Below are 17,566 nucleotides of genomic sequence, written 5' to 3' on the forward strand. Positions count from 1 at the left end.
GATCCACTTAATGGTCATGATGGATGGAGAAAGTTGAAGCCAAATCACAATTCAGCTAGTGAAGGACGTTGATGATAATAGAAAAAAGAATAAGATTAAAACAATGAAAAAACATAGCTAAGACATGCTAGCCAAGCTAGTAAAAGAGCTCATGAGATAAGAAGTGAGGCTTCTTCAAAGTGATTCCATGGATTGTATAAGCACCTTGTTGGAAGAGAACTTGAAAGTATTAAACTCTTTTTTACTTTAGCTTCCTCAACAATAGATTCCAATCCAACTAATGCAAATCACCAAGTGAAGCAGAAGGTTGATTGGAAGAGCCATATACAAAAGACTAGTATGGCCATTAACGAATATTCTCTAGAACATTTATATAACCATGAAAATGATTAACAAGAGATGAATTGAGAACAATAACCTAATACATAACAAAATTATGCCACCTCCACATGAAGTTGATAATGATAATGATTTTTAGGATCAAACTAAATTTAGTTTCCTTGGGAAGAGAGCAGAGGGTATTCAATAGCTAGCTATAGACCCCAGACATTAAGATCTTAGTCAGTTTGATTGATAAAGGCAACCAAATCGAACTACTTTAGTATAGCTATGTGAATAGCAAATATGCTCAAAAATTCTTCTGCAGGACAAACAAAAGGACAGTGTAGAGACATCAAAGATTATGGTATTTGAGTATGTAGCCGCTACAATTGCCTCATGACAAAATTTCCAAAATGTAGAAATTTGTAAGGCAAGTTAAGTTTCCAAAGGATTTTCCATAACATGAGACTACGAAATCAAAGAAATACTAGGAATGTAACTTCAAAGAAGTAAAGAAAAGTCATCTTTGAATAAGAGCCTTGAGAAGTGCCTATCCAAATAAAGTGGTCTTAGTGATTCTTGACAAAAATAGGAGAGGAGAATTGCCTATCCAGATAAGGTGGTTTTAGTGATTCTTGATGAAAATAGGAGAGTTGAAAATTTCTCAAGCTATGAAAGGCCTGTAAATAACTTGGATGAACTCTTTATTCCAACAATGGAAAATACAATGCTTGTGGTTGCACTATAAGATCGGCAACCATATCAACAATATTAGTTGATGTCGGTGCAGTCTAGACAAGAAGGCTAGCATTTGCAATGGTTAAATGGAATACCAGTGTCATCCCCAACTTGCCATTTAAGTCTTATCCACTCTAATGTTAGCACATTCAAAGATTTCCTTTTAAAGTTGGAATGAATTATGAGGCTTCTTAATTAGAGATAGAGAGGAAATATCCAACTATTTAACTCATAAAGTAGAAAATAAGGGGAATTAGTAGGACGGTGCACAATACTCTAGATTTGTTTAACAAAGTATGATTAACACATTTAATGGGATGAAAACCTAGACCATCCTCTTGAATAGGTAAATAGGAAATTATGTCCCTTGAGATGAATCCAATTTTTATCTCCGCAGGATCCCCAAAAGAAATTTAGACAAAGAGAATTAATCTTATCACAAAGCTTCTTGGGAATCATTACATAAGACAACGAAAAGGTATTGAAAGTAAGTAAGACCAATTTAAAATTAGTCAAGTGCTTTAGATGATATTGTGGCTTGCTAAGAAGTTCTCTTTGTAATGGAGTCTGAAACTTGTTGATAGATCTAAAAAAGTAACGTTTTCTACACCGGTTGTGAAATGAATATAAAAAGAAGGGAGTTTTAAACACCAGTCATTTCTATGCTGAGCGTAACATTCTGCTTCAATTAATCCCCTCTCATCATAGACATTCCAACTGCTGATATCAATAATTAATCTCCTCACACCATAGAATTCTGGTAGGAGCTTTAGTACTAGCCATGAGACCCCCTTGATACACACTACTGGGGGTTGAGCCCCTAACTAGATGCTTAAGGAACCCAAAGTGTTAATTTTGCTAGGCCTCATGGTTAGTATGTTGGACAATTCTCATTGAGCAGAGTGGTCAACATTGCGGCTACTAAATATTAATAATGATTTGGATATGTTAATTTCCTATCTAGACCATCAACAAAAAGCATTTAAAACTTCTTAAACAAGAAACTACTTGGTGGGAGCTTTCAAAAAGAAGATAGGCTCATCGGTATACATAGAAGATGAGTTTGATTTATTACAAGTATTTCTATCTTTTCCCCTAGTAAAAGTAACATATACGTAATCAAATTTTTTATCTTGTTTCTATCATTGTTGACAAGACTAAAGCCACATCCAACCGATATTGTTTTTTCAACAATAATTATTTTTACTTTATATTTTAAAGCAAATAGTTTCGATAAGTTTAAAGATCATGCTGTTACTGATTTGTTCTATTAGATTTGAATTTCTCAAACAACAATTTGGGAACTCTATTTGGAGTAGCAAAACTTGAGGTAGTTAATTAACTTAATCATTACATGATTCCTACATGTAACAACATACTACACTAATGCTCCCATAGTTCATTGAGCTCCAACCTCAATCTTTAAGATTAAGATGAGCTTTCTAAAATTAAAACAAAGAAAAGACACATGCACTTGCTTGATTTCTAAGCCTCCATTTTTTTCTTTGTTGGGTTGGCACATATAGACCAACTCCTAATGAAGGCAGTGAAAAAAAACCTGACTGTTAATTAATGACGAGCACTAGCAAAGTATGCAAGCGGTCCAACAATGGCACCATTAATGTAAGTGGCAGGTTCAGAATGACTATAATCATCACGTTCATCTGGGAACCCGTCGCTCTGATTTGGCCCGCCAACAACAGCTCCAACCAAAATGTTAGGGTTGGGGCTCATGGAGTGAAAGAATGGTTGGAAACCGCCATCACAACCTATGCTTTGAGGGTGAGTTGTTAGGGATGGCAAGGATGATCCTCTATGGTGAATCCTCTTTGGAAAATAAGGACCATACCCTACCATATAGGACATTCTTAAAGGGTTGTCTCCTAAAATGTAGTCCACCTAAAAGTATTTAATCAAATTGTGTTAAGAAATTGAAATTAAGAGATAAATAATATTAAAAAAAACATAAAGATTTAATAACTGAAATCTACATTTCATATAATTCAAGGAATTTCAATCTTATCTTATCCAAGATAAAGGACTTGCCTGTCTCTTTGCAAGGCTTCTTAAGGTACTTGGAGTGACAAAGAGATTGCCACAATTGAATGTGTGCTTTGTAAATGACATATACTTAGAGTAGGTTGTGAGCAAGAATGTTATAGATGTTACATACTGAAGATTGCTCTCAGGAAGCTTGAACATAAGCCCTCCTACACAACACCACATATCTTCAATTAGTTATTGTTTCAATAAGATGAAAAAATAATTAATGAAGGATTATTTTTATTTCAGTAAATTTCTCATAAAATGTTTTCTCTCCTAAATACCGTTGCCTTTACCTTGTGTATATTGGGTGCTAGAAGAGGGAGAGTTAGGCAAAATCTTGCACATGAAATTCTCAGCTTCTTGCTGGTATTGATCAAAGTTCTTGTCATGATGTATCAATGCTCTCTGCGTTAATTAACAATTAGAAACAATCATATATGTAATATAGACACATATTAATTATTGTAAAACTATGCATTTTTCAGATATAATTAACTTCAAAGATATTTATTATTTACCCTTGAGAGAAGCACGTGCGCACCAGCATACTTGTTGTCCCAACTAAAGAGATCAGGTTGGTCATCAGCTCCCAAACTCTTTATCAAATTATAGTAATAAACAGCATTTGTTGCTCTAAAAAGCCATGCAGCTCCCCACAATAATTCATCCTAAATCAAGAGAAAATTTATTTAAATTAATACTTCTTTAACAAACCAATTTGGTTAAAATAGAAATATCAAAATCTAAGAAATATAATTAAAAAAAACTAGGAATTCACCTTGTAACCAGAATATGAGCAATAAAACGGGCAAACAGCAGATCCAAGAGAACTACTATAAGAACCTTGATATTGCAAAGCAAATTGGAACACTTTCTGAGCCGTCCCCATCAATCTCTTTGAGTATGCTGGATCAACTCGACGGAAAACAATTGAGGCAGCAGCAAGGGCGGCGGCTGTTTCACCGGCCACATCTGAACCCGGTTTGTCAGGCGAGACCCAATACACGGTTCGAACCGTGTCCATGTCTTCAGGCCTTTCCCAACACTTATGGTCCACATTCGGGTCGCCAACTCCAACATAGAGCCGGCCTGGTGTTGCAGTGGCACACTTGAGAAGGTAGTCTGTGGCCCAACGAATTGCAGCTCGGGCCTCCTGGATTTCGGGGCCCATTCTCCGGCCATATTCAAGTGTGCTCCATGATAACATAGTGGTGGTGAAGGCCATTGGAAAGTTGAATTTGACATTGTCGCCAGCATCGTAGTAGCCTCCTGATAGATCCACCTGCCAAATATATTTTTTTAAAAAAACTTTTTTTGGCTTAATTTAGAGGAAACTACTTAGATTTATTTCAGTTTTTCCAAATTACATAAATCAAATTATTCTTTACATGTACCCTCAGTCTACGATGATTTTTTAATATAAAAAAAATACCTCCATATTCAACCCTCGAGGTTCACGGATAAGAAAAAAGGATTAAAAGTAACTGTTATCAAGACATGACATGCTCATTGAGAAGAGGGAAAAGTCATAAAGCAATCTGATTTTTTTAATTGTTATTTTATTGCGTAGTCTTCGTTTCGTCTGCTTTAGGATTATTTCTTTTTTGACTTTTTTTAATGGAAATACTTTAGGAATATTTTAATTTCAATCTCCAAAAAGAAGAAGAAGAAGAAGAAGAAGAATATCTGTGAAGTCTTCAAGACAATGCATTCTTTGACTGCTCGCATTTTAAGAAAATTAGGGCAATGCCCTTTTTTCTGTCCAACATCCTTTAATTACCGTGTCCTTTTACTAATTTATTCAAAATATATTCATGAGCTAAAATGCAAAATATCTCAAAAAATTATAAAAGACAAAGAATAATACAAGTTTTGCAAAGCTTTTAAAAAAGTTCATGGATCTTATGTTTTAAAGAATACATATAAATACAATTATTAGAAGTAAAAAAGAGTAATTTAGATTAGTACTCCCTCCGTTCCTTATTATAAGAGACACTTGATGCTTATGCCATGTTCCTATATATAAGAGACACTTACAAGTTGTCTCTACTTTTTTGTGTTGATTTACTATTTTACCCATATTTATTATCTCCAACTCACACTCTCTCTCCCTCCCACTTCTCTTTCTTTTAATAATTTAATTGTTCTCTCTCATGCTCTCTCTCCTTATTAATGAGGGCATTTTTGGAAAAAAATTATACTTTTTATACATTAATTGTTCTTAACTAACTTTAACTGTTTTTTTGATCAACGTACTTCGGTTATTTGTCTCTTATAATAAGGAACGGAGGAAGTATAACACAGTGGCTCCGTGGCTTACTTCCGCAAATTTGTTGTGCAGGGTTGCGTATATAAAAATTAAAAAAAAAACTTTTTCTAGTTTGAACATGAAAACTTCAAAAAAAAAATAAAAATGCATGTCTTACTTTAAGAAAATTAAAATATCTTCATATTCTTCTTTGAAACTTTGAGGAATAAGTAAAATTCCAAACACATTAAGGGTAAATGGCGAACACGCACACACACGCACACATATCCTTCAACATCATTTAGGATGAGATTAACATTAATACATATTTAGTGTGTGTGTATATGAACTTTAACAGACAATATGATTTATTAGTTATAAATAATTTGACACTTGTTTTTTTAGACTTACCGCAATGCACATGAACTACACCAATCTTAAAAGGCGTTACAAGTTCTAACTTAATGGCGGCTTAACCATGAAAATGGTTCTGTGATTCAAACCGAACAGCTAACGAATCCGGTCTGGCCCGGTTTTTAACCATTAAAAGCAAGACCTACACTAATTCTAAAATGTCCCCAGAAAAATAGAAAAGAACGTACATTGGCAAGGCGGCCATCGGAGAGGCCGGAGTTGGAGCGCCAAGTTAGTAACTGGTGTGGAGGAAGCCTCCCTGACCTCTGACCTTGAAAGAACAATAATGACTTTGCCAATGCTTCTCTGTAATTATGTGGGTTTCCCTCAACATTGTTAGCTATGAAGAAGATGAAGAAGAAGAAGAAGAAGAATCTGAACATAACTACAAAGCACAAACAGAAGAAGCTCCCTCCTCTCTGAAACTAATAGTGAGAATATTGTTTCAGAGATGAGCCTTTAGGGCTTTTGCGATGATTCAGCCTTAAACTGAACTGCCCTTTTTATAAGCCACACTGACTATGGAGCGCCTCAAAGCCAATCACTAATTGGGCGCAAATCATGGCTTTTTTCCTTAGACCAAGAAATTTCATATTTATTGTGCACTGTTCTATCAGCTTGTCTAACCAATCTACTTTTTTATTTTTAATATAAATAATGTGTGTGTGGGAGGGGGGGGGGAACGTTATTGCATTATTACGTGAAGGAAATTAAAGTTCTTGATATTTATTGCCGTTAAAAGAAAGATATTCTCAAATGGAATGATTTTGTTTCCAGATCCTCTCATTTTCATTTTGAGTCAATTCTGGTCATTTATTTAATTAATTAATTTTGAAGCAAAAGTATATATTTGGTTATCTAATTTTATGCTTATTTTGGTCTAGTGTCTCTTAATTTTATAAAATAAATTTTCAGTACAGTCTTCTAACCTAGCGACATTAGTTTCAAATAATAATTTTATGTGTAAACTATTGTTAGAATTAGAGAACCAAAAAATATTTTTTTTAAATTAAGGAACAAAAATGAAATCTGGTGTGAATTGATTAATTAAATCAATAAGAAGTTTTGCCTAATATTGACGACATCGATTTTTGTATCCAAAAAAATGATATAGATTTCATTTTTGTGGAAAATAAGAACATAATTCTTTTAATTTTAAGTAATAATAATTTTTTTATTTATAATTAGTATATTATTATCATTATTATAATATTATTAATTTCGATCTTGTTACAAATGTAATGGGTATAGTTATCGTTATGATTCTCAGTGTAAAAAATTTTATTTATTTTTATTTATGCATTTAACTTTCAAAATAAAGTTGGTGCAAGAAGAGAAAGGAATTTGTATAAAAAAAAAAAAAAGAAGAGAAAGGAATTAAAAAAGAAGAAGGAAGAAACAGTTGACAGTAACAGAGACCGTTTCTAACATTTTCGACAATTATGGTTAGGTCGTTATTGTACCTAGTCCCACTTATGACTGTCCCGGACCTGTTCTCTATAATTTAGGGAGTGTTGAATGGAAACTAAAGCATAGTTCAAAAGTGATTTTATAGTTTACGAGGTAAATATGTGGAGGAATTTATCTCGATTTGCAGGAAAGTGCTTCTAAGAAACACTTTTCAGGATATCCAAACACCCTTTTAATATCATGATCCACTGCGATCCAAAAATATATTCCCTAAATATATGAGTTAAATAATTAATATATAGAGTCTGACAAAAAATCATTTATAGCGATTACAAAATTGAATTAATTAGTTATAATAAAGACATATTAATTTTCTTGAAATACATATTCAATATTACTTTTTATTATAAATTATCTCATTTGTGAAAACCGTTGTTTAGCATCTACGGAATCAATATGATTCTTCAGGAAAAAAGTCATAAATTTGTTTCGCAAAATAGATTGAAGTATATGTTGAGAATCGAATTAAACAACCTCACATTTCAACTAGCTTCTATATTTTTTTCCGGAAAGAATAATTAATTTTATCACATAAAATTAGGGATTCAATTTGTATTAATTCAAATTGTCTATATAAATTTAGGTTGGAAAGCTAATTAATAAGACAATAACTTATTTAATTATTTGGTTATTTATTTAATTAAATAAACTGAATATATATATATGAAAAAATTTTAATTAAATACGAAAACAAAACAAAAATATTCTTCGATTTTATTATCTTCTCAATTTGCAAATGAGAATGCTTTGACACGCGCGAATCATAGAAGCGTCAGGTAAACTGGGAAAAAAAAAATCTGGGGAAGAAAAGAAAAGAAGAATCATTCCAATGAACTGACTTAAAGTTGATTCCGAATTTTCCATTGCATATTTGACTATGTGATATGATCTTATCCTTATTTCTACTCTCCCCTACACACACGCACAAGTCACAAGCATAATGTGTGTATTTATTTATATATTTGTGTGTGTATAAGCAAGCATATATGTATGGCTTACAATGGGCATTTGATACATGTTATAATTTTTCAGGCTCACTTATATGCACACACACACACACTATTTGCTTTCTCTTAGATTAGTGTTATAGACATTTTTTTTCTTAGGAAAATATATTTATTCTTGATGGAAAATGATACTTTTCGACCAACTTTAATTAGATTCTTGGGTTTGAGCTCGTATAACCTAATTTTAGACTAGATTTTGAAATGCAAAGGTCAATTTAAAATTAAAAATTGTGTGAAACTATAGGGATTGAGAATATATATATATTAAAAAAATTATACTAAAGTTTAGAAAAATGGAGAGATGATTTTTTTTTTTTCAAAAATATTTATATGCAAGTACATGTTCAAAATTATTGGATTTTTTCTCCGAAAAGCCGCCCAATAGATTAACTCTCATTGTTTTTTTAATCCGTAAATGTTCTTTTTCCTCGGTTTAGTCATTCAATGCCACTTTTTTGAAAAAAATAATACACAAGGGTAATTTTAGAAGATTAAGTTATAATTGTTGTAATTAAATAATTTACCTGAGTTATTTAATTTATTTAATTAAATTATTTAAGTAACTCTTATATTAAGACAAGAGGAGTACAAATTATCTCTAAAATTTGGTGAGCATGGAACCTACGCTAATTTCATCAAAAGATAGTCTTTGATGCTACCGCCTAATAAGTGGATTTTTTTTTTTCAGGGCCACTGCCCACATCGAATTATTATCAGTATTTTTTGTCATACTTTACTTTAACCACTTTTTTATTTTTCTAAGTCAAAAGGAGGAGAAAAATTGAAAACAATCTTTATAATAATTATAGTGGACGTTATTCGGTACAAATGAGCACAATCTCGCAACATCAAGATTAACAAACAATCATGCTTCATCTTGTCATGATTTACCAACTTATGATTTCTCGTTTTTTCCCAATAATTTTTTAGTGGATAAGTAGATTAATTTGATATACTCATATCAATTTTTTCAATAATTTTTTTAGCTGATAAGTGGATTACCAAAAATATCTTAAGAGTTTATTCATTTTTAACATTTTCTTCTTTTTCATTAGAATGCACATATATAGTAGTCATCTCCTTTGTATTCATCAATTAAATTGGTACTCCCTTTGGTTCAAAATATAAGCCTCATACGCTTGAAATGATCTTTTTTTTTTTTAATTTATAAGCTTCATTTGAGATTTAGTGGTTCATTTAATGTATTTTTTTTATTCATAATGAATTTTATGTCTCTTTTATCTCTTTTTTCACTCATTTTCTCTCCTACACACAATCTCCATAAATAAGAATAATTTAAGAAAATAATATATATTGTTTATATATTTATAGTCTTTAGTCATTTTTAACTAACTTTTTAAATTACGAAGTATTTGATGCTTATGTATTGTGAACAGGAGGAGGGAGCACATTTGTGATGGTATGAACTTTACTTGGCTTTTTATAATCTAATTGTCTAGCATTGAATACTTCACCCTTAGATAACTTAGTTTAATTGGCCTTTTCTTTTGCCAACTTCTTTTTGACATCCCTCAAGTCTCAACCATTTTATTTTATTCATTGGATGGAAAAAACATCAACTTACTTTATGTAACATTGAAATTACTTTCAAGATACCCGCCAATAAATTATAATGAAAATAACAATAAACGTGGACAAATCAAAACTAGTTTGGTTTTCTGGCAAAAAAAAAGAAGAAAACTAGTTTGGTTCTCCACATTACACCGTCAAACAAATTTAAGAATATTATACAAAAAAATCAAATTATGAATTTTAAAGGTATATAAACTTGTTTAAAAAGGAAATTAATTGAAACTAGCATATAGGGGCTGCCATAGGGCCATAAAAAATTAATTAAATTTAAAATTAATTGGTGTTGATGTAAAAAATTGATAGTATTTGAACAACACTAGTAATTAAAAAAAAAAAAACTATCATTTTTTTATTATTTTAAAATGAACTCATGCCCTAATCTTCTCATTATGTTCTTCACGTGCTTACCTTATCCACGACCATCGAATAACATGCTTGCTTGATGGCCGAAATTCAAAGTCCTCAAATCATGGCCTTGTCTAGTCAATACAGTGGGGAACATCAATCTAAAGTATTCCCTATTTTGATAAAAGCTGCCTACAAACTTTTATTTTTCACTCCCTCTAAGAATATTTGTTTTTTTTTTGTCCTTTTAATAAAGTATTGGGTAAAGTATATATTTGGTTCTTTAATTTTATACAAGATTTTAATTTAATCCTTTAACTTTAAAAAATATACTTTTAGTCCTTTAACTCCAAAAAGTTTTTAAAAAACCATGAGATTATGATATTAAATATTAATAAAATATTTAGAAATGCTAATATATTGAGTTTAATTTTCAAAATATCCATAATTATTACAAAAAAAAATTATGGAAACCTAATAATTTTAGGATTAAAGGACTAAATGTATGCTTTTTAAAGTTAAGGAACTAAATTAAAATATTGTACAAAATTAAAAGATTGAATGTATACTTTAGCCTAAAGTATTGTATAAAATATTTGTTGCATTTTTTATATTACTTTTACTTAATGTTGTTTATATGCAACTTCTAAAGAATGGGATTAACCAGAAAAAAATAAAAAAATAAAAATCGTTAATTTTCTTATAGAGTTAACTAGTTTTAAACCGCTCTTTAATTGCGGTGAAAATATTGTAAATGATTTATAAAAGAAATGAAATAAGTAATTAATATTAAATTGTGGTATATTTGAACATTGACACGTTTATATACAAATGTACAATAAATTATCCAATTTCATATATGATGGTGAATTTTTGTTATCTCCTCAACCAATAATGATATGTCTTGCACATCAAAATAAAGTTACACCAGATCAATTAATCTGCACAAATCTTAAAAGCATTGCGACCAAACTACATGCACAACAGGCGCACACAAGCATGAGATCAATAGCTTCTTTTAAAGCCCTTTTTTATGGTGTGGAATTGTGAATTTCAACCCTTTATAAAAAAAAAAAAATAATAAGTGCATGAATTATGACGATAGTCAATATACATGTGTATATGTATCAGATTCAAAACTACTAAAATAAATAAAATAAAACATAAATAAAATATAAGAACAATCCATCTGTTATACGTGAGTGTTGTGGTCATTTTAAAAATAAAAAAGAATTAAATTATTTTTAAAACCTTTTATTATCAATCGGTTACAATTATACCACAACACACCACCTCGAATAATTTTAACCTTTTTTCTAATCAGAGGGAGTGTGCGGTATAATTACAAATGTATAGCATACTAATAAATTATAAATAATAGCATTCATTATTTCTGTTTTATTTTTGTCAGCACATGAATGCATCATCTCGATTAGAAAATGGAGCACCTTAGTGGGAATTAAAGTTATGGGTTCAATTTTTCTTATATAACCTCGTACCATTAATTTGTTTCCCTCTAATTTAAAAAAAAAAAACAGTAGAGCACCTAAAACTAAAAGAATAGGGTGAAACATTACACTAATTAAATTGGCTGTATTATTAGTTCCTTTGTTTATGGAATTATTTTATTATGAATTAATCTAAAAAATAATTAAGAAAGAGAGGCGCGAAAGGCGCCATTTGGAGGGAGTGAGCCTTTAATTGCGCAAAGTAAACGGCGCCGAAATTAATTGATTAAAGTTAAACTCTGATTAACATTTGGTTCCGAAATTATATGCTTTTTTTCTTTTTCACAAACATAATGATTCTCACTCTTTATATAATTATTTATTTATGAAATATGATGCTTTTTTTTTTGGTTCTGTTTTTTAGGGAAAATTACAATGAGATTCTAAAAAAGAAAAATAATTATTAAAAAATCTTAATAATAACCTAAACGATCTGTAATGATAAGTTTTAAAACAAAAATAATTATTTTTTAGGTTTATTTATCATTATTTTTTTGAGACCTTGATATAATTCTCTTGTACTTTTATTCTTGCCAACTTGCATCCAATACAGAGAAATCAAATATTCTGCTACCAAACTCGGCCTGATTGACTGCTCGTGTATGTGAACACTCGTCTACGACTTTCCGTACTCCAAGGGCCCAAGTTAGTTCCCGGGTCTAAAGGATGCGAGCCATTTTCTCACTTGTTAGTCGTACTCGCACTGTTAAGATGTTGTTCTCACCAACAAGTGTTGCTACAAGTGAAAAAGACTTGGATATATTAAGTGTCATATTTTAGGTTCAATTCTTAGAATAGTATATATATAAAAAATATTATTAGGAAAGGGTCATGTTACTGTACCTGACAGTATCTTAAGAGATTAGTCTTTTGCTGTTTAGGTGAAAGGATACTACGGGCAACAAAAAAAAAATTCTTCTAATTTTAAATATAAAATTCACTTTATAGTATAAATAGTCTTATATTTATATTCGGAGGAGTATTAGTGATCAGGGATATTTTTAAGACTCATTTACATATGTATTTTTTTAAGTGTTTATAAGCACTTTCATTTAAATTAAGACAAAACTCTGCTTATTACTTTATTTCAATTTATAAATCACTTGAAATAAATTAAATTGATAATTTTTTTCCCATCGACAAAGGGCATTAAAAAAATGTTCTTTATTTTTCTCATATATTTAAGTCAATATGAGTAAAATTGGAAAAAGCTCGTTAATCACCCTACAAGTAACTTATATCTATGAACAAACTTTTTTTCTTATAAATGACTTATAAATATAAACATCTCGTATTTCAGAAATTATAATTGAAAAGTTATTTATGAGTGATTCAAAATAAGCTCTTAAAAGTTCTGGACATGCAAATCAAACTAAACTTTATTTATTTATTTATTTTATATATTGAGTATGAATCGATGTTTAGAAGCATCAATCTGTCATATTTATGGGAAATTTTGAATCAGATCCTTAATTTGCCTAGTCGTACGTAAGCCTTCCTTCCATTAAATCTGCACAATCCGTTACTTTGAATTGATGGAGGTGACGTGGTGCTGACTAGGCTAATCTTCTGCCACGCAGGTCTTTCTCTCTTTAGTCTTTCCTGTCCCATGGTGACTCCAGTTCTCCACATCCACTTATTTCACCGTCTTCTTCTTCTTCTTCTTCTTCCCTCTCTCTCTCTGTTTTTTTTTTGAAGTCCGTGCAAACAAAAGAAAGAGGATGGTGGTAAATGAATATGATCATCGATCTGGCTCCGAAATAGTAAATGAATTACTACGGCTTTTCGATAGTGTTAATTATACTCCTCTTAGCCTACTATTGTTCATTTGCCAAGACTTCAAGGATTGGGAGATTAATTTTCCAGTTATACTTTAGTAACTCTGTTCTTTTAAATTCCATGTGATTTATGCATAAATATTTTATTTGCTTGTTGATTAATGAATTTTTATTAAATAAATTTTTTTAGGGTTATATATGAATTTTTTGGTGCATTTTAATTAAATAAAATTATTTCATTCATGATTGAGTTAACCCTAATTCAACTAAAATTAGACCGCTACTAACCCTTGAATCATTATTTTAATTGCATAATTACCTCACACTAGACTTGTTACCACTTAAATACAATCGAATTAAAATTAGAGAAAATTGCAAAAAAATTTGAAAATTAAAAAATTGCGTACAAGGATCTTCTTACAAAAATTATTTTCTAAACCAACATTAATGTTGTAATGGATTTTAATTTACAATTTTTCTATTTCCGAGCTCTTTTTTTATGATTTTCACTTAGAGCTATAGTAATTGAGTTGCACTAATTTAAAGTTTAGGAACTGAATTATAACTAAGTCAAAAATATAGGCTCCAAACCCAAAATGTTTTATTTAAGAAATAATGAAATATTGAAATAAAAATAAATCCGTATGATTGGCACCATTGAGACGATGATTTAGTTAATAATTTATGTACTAAAAATGTAATAAAAATAATAAAATAAATACTAATTTAGGAAAATAAAATACTTTAAGTTTAATTTTTCATAGAAAATGAATAATCTATTTTGTAGGATTGGATGGTTAAATTTGATGAATTAGCTATTTTGTCTAAGCGAACATTAATTATCCCTTACACTCAAAAGCACTTCATCAAATTTCATGATAGGGAACAATCTTCTTCCAATATGGTGTGACAGGGTATAGATTTTTTACTTCACGTTTTTTTGGCGGCTTTTTTAATCAATAATTTTTGTAAATTTATAATTTCAAATATTTTCATTTAAAATTATGTGGTGCATATTATTTAGGGAAAATTGTAAAAAAGGTTCTTGGAATATAGGAAATTCCAGATTGGGTCCTGGAATTGTGAAAATGACAGAAAGGGTTAGTGACCCAATCTGTCATTTGTGAAATTAAGACGAATTGACAATTTTACCCCTGGTTAGGCAAAAGTGAGTAGTTATTTGCTAAACAAATCTAGGTAACGCTTACACTGTTCTAGTGATTACAAGATTAGTTGTAATTAATAATAAGATACCTGACTATGAAAAAGTGAGTAGTTATTCTCTACACGAATCTAGGTAATGCTTACATTGTTTTAGTAATTACAAAATTAATTGTAGTTAATAACAAGACACCTAACTATGAAAAAGTGAATAGTTATTCGCTACACGAATCTAGGTAACGCCTAAACCCTTATAGTGATTCCTTAAATCATTTTAGTGAATGAATACAAATGAGGGCAAAGTTGTCAATTCCTCTTGATTTTACAAATGACAAATTGGGTCACTGACCCTTTTTATCATTTTTGAAATTCCAGGACCCAATTTGGAATTTCCTATATTCCAAGGACCTTTTCTGGAATTTTTCCTATTATTTATTGTTCAATATAAATAATAAATAATATAAATTAATATTATCCAAGTCAACAAGCGAGGCAATGAGTTTATTGAACAAGAAATATAGAGTATTATAGTTTAATCAATTGTGAGTACTTGTTTAATGAATCTTCATGTGTAGTGACCATGAATTTGAGCTTTTTATTTGGGAGCTGAACATGAGTGAATAAGGCTGTGTTTTCATCATAGGTGAAGTCGCCTAACAACTTGTTGGGTTATAAGATTCACTCCTATATGAAACCTCATAATTTTAATTGTTTAATGTTGAAGACAGTAATATATTTCATTTTAGTCCATGGTCATTTCTTTTTGGGGGGATTTTTTTTCACGTTATATTGTTGTCTTTGTTCATTATTTTGTAGCCCATTTTATTTTATACTTTTATTGGCTCCAAACAATCCATATGATTAGGAAGATTTGATATTTGTTGTGGTCTTTTTAACAAAATGGTATTAGAGTTTGGGTATGATTCTAATACTACTATGATGAGAGAAAAACACCTCACCACTTTCAAAAGAGTCATAACTAGTGCACAAACAAGTGCAAATAATAAATATTAAAAGACATAAATTAATAGCATGTCAGATTAGGACAACCTGCATAGAATATTAAATCAAATAAGAAACAATGCAATGGGTGAAAAAACAAAAGAGATGTAGTAAATGTTATTATAGTATAGTGATGGCAGTCATCAAATTCACCTCTAACTTTGACCTTGAAATGATTAATGATAAGATAAATAGTTAATTTAATATTATATAAGTGCAAAGAATAGTGAATCAAAGCTACAAAAATATGAATGTTTGGCAGAATGCATAATACAAGTTGGAACGGTTTTGGGAACAAATTGGTTGGTAAGTTATTCAACACTCTTTCATCTTACAAAAAATGACAAATTAATTAACTATCTTTAAAAAAAAAACAAAGGGGATTGATTGAAACCACATTCGCTACCATCTTTCCAATCAATCTAGCTATGATCATCAGTACTCTTATTTGATATAAGAAAATTCACCACTTGCCCAGTCTTCAAAACCATTATTATTGAAACATCTTTAAAGAATGACAAAGTCTCAATCAAATGGAAAAACAATATACAAACATAATTTTCCTCACATTTCATTTAAAAATCTGACCAATGTTTAGTGACAAATCATCTTGAATGGCTCAAAAGTGTAACGTCCTGAGTTTTATTTTGAGTTTTGGTAGCCCTTTTTGGTTGATTTTGAGGATAGATTAATAATTAAACTTGAATCTTGGTGTCTGGTTTGGGATTAAAGTGAGTTGGATGAGCAAATGAACAAATCTTGGTGTCTAGTTTCACTTCACCACAACAACCCGAGGAGTTCTAGGGGGAGTGTTGTTTCGGGAAGGTTTTGTCGCGGCAAAGTCAAAGGGACACCGCAAGGAAGATGTTTAGTAGGCGAGATTTTCCTTTTGGGAAAGTTTCACTATGACAAAAGTAGGAGTTCGCTGTGGCAAATTTAGTTTGGTGACCGAGAGTTTCCTCTCGAGAAACTTTCGCCTTGGTGAAGAGCGGAGTTTGTCGCTACGAAGTAGGATTTTCTGGCAAGCAAATCCCTCTCAGGATTAGTTCGCCGCGGTGAAATGCCCAAATCTATAAATGCACTGGAGGTGTTCAGTTGTGCAAAAAATTAAAAATCTGAAGGAGTGAAGTGGTGCTTTGCTAGGGTTTTGGTATTTTGGCTCGGAGAAGGTGTTTCTAAGGGTCCATTACCTCAACTAAGTAAATCTAACTTCTAATCTACTCTTTCTCTTGGAATTTTTAAGGATTTTGTAATGGAACCCTAGGGCTTTCTAGTTTCTGATGAAATTGAGGTTTTTGACATATTGTTTTGAGTTTGAATGATTGCTATTGGTTAGTCTAAGTATTTAATCGGTGTAGTTTTCTTGGATTTGGAGATTTTGAAGTTTTAGGAATTTAGGGTTTGTGAAAATGGAGGTTTATGATTGAGAATGATAATATAGTGGTTGAAATTGAGTTTTATGAATTGGGTTATATTAAGGAGGGTTAAATTGGATGTTTAATTGGTTTAGAATGTTGTTAAGACTTTAATTGTTCTAATTGGATGTTTAGGTGTTGAACTCCTAGAGTGGGTCTTTGAGATTCTGAATTCAATTGATGTTTGGAAGGGGAACTAGAGTGATAATGATCTCTTGTGGTTTTTGGAGTGTTACTATGATGGTTTGGCCCTTGTGAGTTGGATAGAGTTTTGGTTGAGACTAGAAATTTTGAGTCTTCAAGTGTTGTGTTAACCATTTTATTAGTTTGTTAACTAATACATAGTGATTGTGTGTTTGTGTGCTTGTGTAGACCTATTATGATAATTTGTTGGTGCATGGGGCATTGTTGGTGTTTTGTTATTCCTTGCTCAGGTGAGAGATAACCACTTTCCAATCCTCTATACATACTATCACGGTACTGTGAGTAGAATTATGTTTTTGTGTTATGAGTAATAAAT

General features: G+C 30.7%; 1 protein-coding gene across 2 annotated transcripts; it reads right to left on the minus strand.

Moving 5' to 3' along the window:
* Nucleotides 1-318: 318 nt before the first annotated feature.
* Nucleotides 319-6,209, minus strand: LOC114760453 (endoglucanase 9-like). Of its 2 annotated transcripts, none has more exons than XM_028949804.1 (6): nucleotides 5,956-6,209; nucleotides 3,884-4,387; nucleotides 3,624-3,773; nucleotides 3,399-3,510; nucleotides 3,106-3,269; nucleotides 319-533 (listed from the first exon to the last, which is right to left on the minus strand). In XM_028949804.1, the coding sequence occupies exons 1-6, from the start codon at nucleotides 6,148-6,150 to the stop codon at nucleotides 492-494; spliced, it is 1,167 nt and encodes a 388-aa protein (XP_028805637.1). In that variant the 5' UTR covers nucleotides 6,151-6,209; the 3' UTR covers nucleotides 319-491. The 2 variants fall into 2 exon arrangements, with proteins under 2 accessions (XP_028805637.1, XP_028805572.1); XM_028949739.1 differs by lacking the exon at nucleotides 319-533 and adding an exon at nucleotides 2,517-2,958 and having other exon boundaries at nucleotides 5,956-6,208.
* Nucleotides 6,210-17,566: the final 11,357 nt, after the last annotated feature.

Source organism: Neltuma alba, unplaced genomic scaffold (genome assembly GCF_004799145.2).
Source record: "Neltuma alba isolate B1F8T4 unplaced genomic scaffold, ASM479914v2 tig00000235_pilon, whole genome shotgun sequence".
NCBI classification, from domain to species: Eukaryota; Viridiplantae; Streptophyta; class Magnoliopsida; order Fabales; family Fabaceae; genus Neltuma; species Neltuma alba.